Below are 7,807 nucleotides of genomic sequence, written 5' to 3'. Positions count from 1 at the left end.
CTCAAATGTCTAGTAGTGTGTGGGTTCGACCCTAAGTACGTGTTTTGAGTCTAGGGTTGGAGAAATTTGGTGGTGACTATTTATATACTTATTAAAGTTTAAGGACAACGTTCGTATTTTGTGTAAACTATAGAAACCAAATTTGTAGTTTACTCTTAAAATAATCATCTTCCTTTACGAAAATGGATCATACTCTGATTAACTTTCTATTTAAGAAAGCATCTTTCAGTATCTTAATTTAAAGGTATTTTGTTACAAGAATACCAGTTTTAGCCTATAAACCTTTAAATATAATCACAATGGTGGTATCTGATTGGTTTGAGTTTGAGCTCTAAAAGTCAAAAGTGTTTGGAGGTCCCAAGTTCAAATCCAAGAAGGAATAAAAATTCTCTTGTGGTCAAGGAAGTTCAAATGCGGTGACTCCGGACTACCCGCAAAGCAAATGACCACCCTGTGGTTGAATATTCAGGTTAATAAACAAAAACCTTTTAGATATACATTTTACAATTATAAATTCTTAAAATATATTCACTACAATAAAATTGGTTTTATAGAACACCAAAAATGTCTAAATGTTATAATAGAATACTTATAGAATTAAAGTTTATAAGATCAAGTCACCAAAAATGGGGCTATCTAAAAGTGTTTGAATAAGTTTATAAAATCTTTTTTGACGTTTTAACAAGCTTTTTAGGACACATGTAAATTAAAGTATTGTTTAGTTATTTTATATAACATTTTTTGAGAAATGTCCTATAAACTCATCTTTTTGTAAGTTACTTATGTTTATAGGACAATTTTTCAAATAGTGTCATATAAAATACATAATACAACAACTTATTTTCAAAAGAATCTTAAAAGGTTTGTTAAAACGTTTAAAATCGTTCTATAAAACATATTATAATACTTTTAGATATGATGTTTTTTGGTTTGTTCTTAAAAAATTAAGTCCTACAACTAATATTATTAAAATGCTTAGACATTTTATACGTCCTATAAAGTCAATTTTACTGTATTGATTCTTTTTTAAAATATGTTTCTTAAAATATAAATGGAATGAAAACATGTTATATTTTAATATAATTCGTTAATAGCTTGTACTTATAAGTTTAGTTAAATTATTTTTGTCATTATGCATATATTTTATACGATCTCAACCCACTTTTACGGATTTATAACGATTAAAATAATGTGGGGATTTTGCAATATTATCTGAAATAATTGTTTGAGTGTTTATTAAACATCACATCTATAATAAAGACAAGATAGTACGATCTTCTATATCTCAAATTAGTAAAAACAATTTATCCATAAAAAGGAATTAAAGTGCGTTTTGTTTGATTGAATGGCTTTTACGCATTCGGATTTTGTTGAAGAATTTAGATTCTAAATGATTTTGGATTTTTGAAGTGTTTGGTTTGTGGGATTTTTATTAAAATTGAATTTCATTTTTTATAAATAATTTTAAAAACAAATTATAAAAACAATTAAATTATTTTTTGTTAATTGATTATTAAAAAAACAAATGTTTTAACATATTTTAAAACATTATTATATACAAAACCTTGTGAAATCCGAATCACCCCATGTGATTTCAAAATCATGTGTTTAGATTTCAGTAAAATCATGGGATTACAGATACAGAAAATCATTCAAACCAAACATGAGATTGAGATGAAATTTAATTTCCAATCTAACTGATAGAGAAACAACCCCTTAAACTTATTATATTTTGATTTAAAGTTTTTTGTTAATTCGGATTTATTATAGTTTAATTAAAGTTATAGTTGTTTGTTTACCTCTTAATAGTTCTATTAAGAGACAACCTATGAATCGTTAAGAGGTGAATCTTATTTGACAGAAAAAAGTCTGTCTCTTAATGGTTCTAAAATCATCTGAATGATTTTGTATCGTGGGTCTCCCTTAATCATTAAGAGCCCCGATTTCATTGTAAGCAATTACCAAACAATTATATTTTATTTTACATTATATCATGAGAGCCTCTTAATCATTATGACCACTTAATTATTATGCACCAAATCATTCAACAACTGTCAAACAATCCTTTATATTATAAACTTTTATTATTATTTGTTATAAAAATATTTAATTTATGTTACTACATTTGTTAAGTTAGAATATATAGGTGTAATAATAAAATAATAGAATTACAAACAATCTTGACCGCATATATTTTAAGTGACGGTTTAGATTCGAGAATAAAATGGGAGAATTAAAAGAGGATGGATTTCCATATCTTCATGTTCCCCACTCACCTGCTCCTCTCTGTGAATAAATATTTAAATAATAAACAAATTAAGTTATTCTTTGTCGGAGATAGAATCGGACGGTCAGGATTAATCCAGGTTTCGTTCTCTCGTTGGTTAGGAAATCACATCGAGAAATCAGAGCACCACTGCGATTGGTCCACGTTTCACTCATCTCCCATTTAAATATTCGATTTAAATATTTGATCATCTATATTTACAAAACATACCCCTAATCTTTACACCTGTTTCAAAATAAGGACCCTTATGTTGATATTAGCTCATTATAAACACAATATGTTTCTTTTTAACATTAAGCCAAGCTAACAAGCAATCTAACTTCCCCTTCTTCTTTTTTTTAGAATAAAAACATGGACATCCTACAAGGTACATCCTATGCTAACTGTATGATATATTATATGTTTTGTCCACATGGACTCACAGTTTAAAACACGTCTGATATAAGAGGTATCCACCCCTTATAAGTCAACTTTTGTGCTCCTCCTCAAATTAATGTGGGATCTTAAAATCCACCCTTCTTGGAAGCACAGTGTCGTCGTTAGCACACCAATTTGGTTCTTGGCTATAGCACCATCTGTAACATTCCAGACAAAGCGAACCAAATATTGTCCATTTTGTCCACACTTGAAGTCACAATTTTAAAACGCATATAATAGAAGAGGTATTCATCCACTTGTAAGACAACATTTTTCCCCTTCCGTAACCAATGTGGGATCGTACACAAGGAAACTAGCACAAAACAATATCACTTGTACCTATAAATTAACAATTAATGAATATGAAGCTAAATGATGGCACACCCTTTTCGTGACACTTCAACGATTCCAAGCAGATACCTGCAAGTTCCAACTGAAGCAATAAAAAGTACAAAATTATGAGACATATTTCTATGCCAGACGTGTATACATATTATTTTTAACAACCGTTGATTCTGATGGTGGTTACACAAAACGAATCATCATGTTAACATTATCAAGTGTCGTAAAAAAATTACACTATGACCGACATCCTTTCCTTCTTGAATCCGTTCATCTTGACATTGGATACAGGTAACTTGATGACTTTAGGCTAATGGGCAAATCTCACTCATTCCATTAATACGATTCACACACAATCATAAAACGTTAAACAATCACCAAAGTCCCTAGCATAAACATAGTTTAGATAAAGAGATGACATATTTAAGAAAAAATAGAAAGATAATGGGGTGTAAATGTAAATTTTAGAAAAACCTGCATAAATTTCAACAGCAGAGGTTTTCACCCCTTTAAAAGGAGCGTAAGACACTTGTCATCTCTTCCGAGCCAACAAGAACGAAACGACACGCAGCTCTCCTCCACCTTCTCCTTCTCATCTCTGTCACTCTAAAAGGGTAAAACCGTCTTCAAATTTTACACCTCCCCTTAAGATATTTCTCCCCAGTTTCCTCGTCTTTTCTTATGAAAGATTGGATTTTTAAAAACCCTTTTGGACTTACTGTGATGTGATTGGTCCAAACTTTTGTGGTTCATATTGTTCTTCGCTTTTGGATCCAGATCTTTGGGTTTCTTGGTTTATATCTGGTTGATTGATGATGAACTTGTTGCTTTGTTGTGAAGTATCTATTCATTCTAATCATGTTCATGGATAGCGTTATAGCTTTCTTACCCTTCTATCAGCTCACATGAAGAGGAAAACCAAAATTATCTCTGCATAAAGATTTTGATTTTGATTATATAGCTTCTTATGTTAATATCTGTTTTCAATTTGATGCATAGATGTGTATGTATGTATGTATGTATGCATGTATGTATGTATGCTTGTGGGTGCTTTGACTTTTGAAGCAACATAGAGATCATAGATTTTGATTCATCTTATATCTTCATTTTTTGGATTAGATTAAGGGATTAACATGGTTTTTGTTAGTTTTTTACCCAAAACATTTCTATTTTAATATCAAATTTCTGGGTAAAAATGATAGTTTTTAAGATAAAAAAGCAACTAAATCTTCACTTAAAAGTCAAACCTGGACTTCTTTAACATGGGTATCATTACACTTTTTCTGGGTTTTTTTTAATGAATTAATAATTTAATATTGCCATGCTTTGCTTATGAATATACTATTTGCATCTTGTAATTATTTTAAGGTTGAAGTAAAACTGGGTAGGTGATAATTGATTCTTTTTTTGTTAAAGATCTTGTAGTTACTAATTTGGGGTTCTTTACTTTATTAAGAAAGTTAATTGCTTTATGATTCTTTTCTCATTTTCTTCTCTTTTTGTTGATGATTTTGCATCTGGGTATGAAGAAAGCAAAGCCATAGGGATAGATTTGCAGTTTTTGAGGGGTGGTTTTAAGGGTTCTTGATCTAAGAATGGGTTCATTTATCAACTTCAAGAACTTTGGGGACACATCACAACCAGAACTCAATGGCAGTAGGCAAATGGTGTCAAATTCGCCACTGGCCCGGCAATCTTCTGTCTACTCGTTGACTTTTGATGAGTTACAGAACACATTGGGTGGGGGTGGGAAGGATTTTGGATCGATGAACATGGATGAACTTTTAAAGAACATATGGAGTGTGGAAGAGACTCAAGCAGTGGCATCAACTTCCAATTTTGGCATGGATGGGAGTGTGCAAAGACAGGGATCTTTGACATTATTACCAAGAACACTTAGCCAGAAAACAGTGGATGAAGTTTGGCGAGAGTTGCTTAAAAGTAGTAGTAATGGTGGATTCAAAGATGGGGAATTGATTTTAGAAGCAAATTTGCAGCCACCGCAAAGGGAAATGACTTTGGGGGAGATGACACTAGAGGATTTCTTGATGAAAGCAAGGGTAGTAACAGAAAATAATGAAGTTCAAACCAATGGAAGATCTGGAAGGTCTCAAAATGGCGCGTATTTTGGTGATGTTTCACAGCAGAATGTTGAAAATGGCAGTTTCATTTTTGGGTTTCAAAACCCAAATCAGAATAATGGGTTTCAACAGCAATCAGCTCAGAACAATCGACCAACGCTTAACCAAATCACAGAGAGTAAAAATGGACTCAATCTGCAGCCAAAACCACAACCACAGCCTCAGCCACCAGCTCAACCTCTTTTCCCCAAGCAAGCTGCTTTGGATTTCAGTGCACCATTGAATGGTAAGCTGACTAGCCCTGGTTCTAAGCTGACTATCCCTGGTACTAGAGTTGGGAAATCTGAGCACCCAATAAAGACTAGTGTGGTTCAAGCCAGTGGCATAGAGAGTGGAGTGATGAACATTAAGTCACTTGGCGGTCTTGGGACAGGATCTCCAAGGAATTTGATTCCAAAAAGTAATTTGGACACAACTCCATCACCGCCTTATTATGCATTTGGCGAAGGTGGTCTTCGTGGAAGGAAAAGCAGTGGGACTTTAGAGAAAGTGGTGGAGAGAAGGCGGAGGAGAATGATTAAGAACAGAGAGTCTGCAGCAAGATCAAGGGCTCGGAAGCAGGCGAGTTTCTTGAAACAGTTGACATCCATTTTCATATAATGTTTATGATTAACATTTAACAGTTTCTTGATTCAATCCCACAGGCCTATACTTTGGAGCTGGAAGCCGAAGTTGCAAAACTTAAAGAACTCAACCACGAGTTGCTGAAAAAACAGGCACGTTGTTCTAGCTTTACCCGTAATCATATTCATAAAAAAGCTTGAATCTTTATTATAATCTGCATTTCTTGCTAAATGGTTGTCACTTCAGGAAGAGATCATGGAGATGCAGAAGAATCAGGTATGTACATAATCAGTATAACTGTATGATGAGATCACTTTGATGTTGATATTTGATCCTTTTGACTCCAAAAAAGTCAAAACCAGACTCTTAAGAGACTAATTAAGCATGATATCTGGATTAACACTTGTTTTAGAGTAAAGTCTATACCAACAAGCAGATAAATGGCGATTAACTCACGGGTTTCATTTGCAGGTAGTTGAGAAGATTAAAATGCCATGGGGAAGTAAAAGACTATGCTTACGGAGAACATTAACAGGACCTTGGTAGGGTTAAGAAACAAATCATAGATTAGATGAAATGAAGTGAACGAAATCGGATATGAAGATTTGGGTATGTTTTTATACATATGGGATTGCAATCTTGTTAACTGCATCTGGGTGTGTATGTATAGAACCAGATTAGCAAGCACATGATGCTGCGTGCAACTTCTTTTTGAGAGGCATCCTGTTTGTAAGTTATCGATTACGTAGATCAAATGCAAACTTCTGTTGTATGAATTTTTGTTTGCTATCTTGTTTGGTTTACAGATTGTTGTAGAACTACTCTGGTTTGAGAATCTGGCTATGTTATGTTCCGATTAGTCTTGAGTTCTTGATATTGTATATATGAATATAAGCATGTGTTGATGCGCTTAAGCTTTGGGTCTGATTGGACCTTCGGTCGTCTCAGATCGTGTTTAGTTTGTCGGATTATGAAGGAATTGGATGGTCGATTCCACTGTTTGGTTTCTATATCAAATTTACAAAGGAATTCAAAAATCGTTAGGCCCCATTTGGCTTGTAGTATTGGATTGGATTTGGAACTGAATTTCATCCTAATCACATGTTTGGTTTAATTGAAATTCCGGGATTTCAAATCCAAGGATTTCAAAATCCCATGATGTGGTTGGTATTTCATAGGATTTCGTAAGATTTATATGCAAGAATGTTCTAAATATGTTTAAAATATTTGTTTGTAATAATCAATTAATGAAAGAGTAATTTAATTATCGTTATAATTATTTATAATTTGTTTTCTATAAAGAATGGATTCAATTCCATTACAAATCCTAAAAAAGGCAAACCAAGCATGTCAAATATTCCAAACCCTTTCATGAAATCCAAATCCCTCAAAACCACTTAATCAAACAAAAGTCCCCTTAATGTTAGAAAAGGTATTTTGGCAATTTAACATTATCTTAGGGTCTGTTTGGTTGGTTTTTTTCATCAAGTCTCGTAAAGTGTTTTTGTTTGGAAGTTTTTTCATAAATGGAAGGAGCATTTCTTAATTATGTGAGACAGTTTTGAAAAAAAAAAAACTTGGTTTTCTGCATAAATCTCCTCCTAGAAAGCTTATTGAATAAGTCACTTTCTATATCATTAAGCTGCCAAATAGTCATATATAGTTGATGGAATAAGTTGTGAATGCTGCTAACGAATAAACCATTAATGTTGCCCTGAAGCACATTTCATTCCGATTCTTGGTATTACGTTGCATTGTTTGATATTATTATGTATGCATTGTTTGATATTATTATGTATGCATTGCTTCATGTTTTGGTGGAGGAAAGGAATTCTATCCCTAATCAAACCACCTCCCACTTCTCAGGTCTGCAAATTTCACCCACAAAAGAAATTAAATTCGATGATCAGAAGAACATTAGGGTTCTTGCACTTACAAAAAAGTCAATTTGGGTTCTTCGAATGAAAATTGAACAATAAAGCATTAGGACGCATTCAATTTACCTTTTAAAAGAAGATATCGGCGAGTCAACATTAGTAGAAGATGGCTTCTTCCA

General features: G+C 32.8%; 1 protein-coding gene across 3 annotated transcripts; it reads left to right on the top strand.

The window, feature by feature from the left end:
- Positions 1-3,589: 3,589 nt before the first annotated feature.
- LOC112506959 (bZIP transcription factor 23-like) lies at positions 3,590-6,551 on the top strand. Of its 3 annotated transcripts, XM_025111310.1 has the most exons (5): positions 3,590-3,660; positions 4,576-5,748; positions 5,832-5,903; positions 5,998-6,027; positions 6,223-6,551. In XM_025111310.1, exons 2-5 carry the CDS (start codon positions 4,642-4,644, stop codon positions 6,295-6,297), a joined length of 1,284 nt encoding a protein of 427 aa, XP_024967078.1. In that variant the 5' UTR covers positions 3,590-3,660; positions 4,576-4,641; the 3' UTR covers positions 6,298-6,551. The 3 variants fall into 3 exon arrangements, with proteins under 3 accessions (XP_024967078.1, XP_024967080.1, XP_024967079.1); XM_025111312.1 differs by lacking the exon at positions 5,998-6,027; XM_025111311.1 differs by lacking the exon at positions 3,590-3,660 and having other exon boundaries at positions 3,673-5,748.
- The last annotated feature ends 1,256 nt before the right edge of the window (positions 6,552-7,807 follow it).

This window comes from Cynara cardunculus, assembly GCF_001531365.2.
Source record: "Cynara cardunculus var. scolymus isolate 2C chromosome LG 2, CcrdV1, whole genome shotgun sequence".
In the NCBI taxonomy this organism is placed as follows: Eukaryota; Viridiplantae; Streptophyta; class Magnoliopsida; order Asterales; family Asteraceae; genus Cynara; species Cynara cardunculus.
The sequence above is the reverse complement of the archived record's forward strand: the minus strand, read 5'-3'. Positions and strand labels throughout refer to the sequence as shown.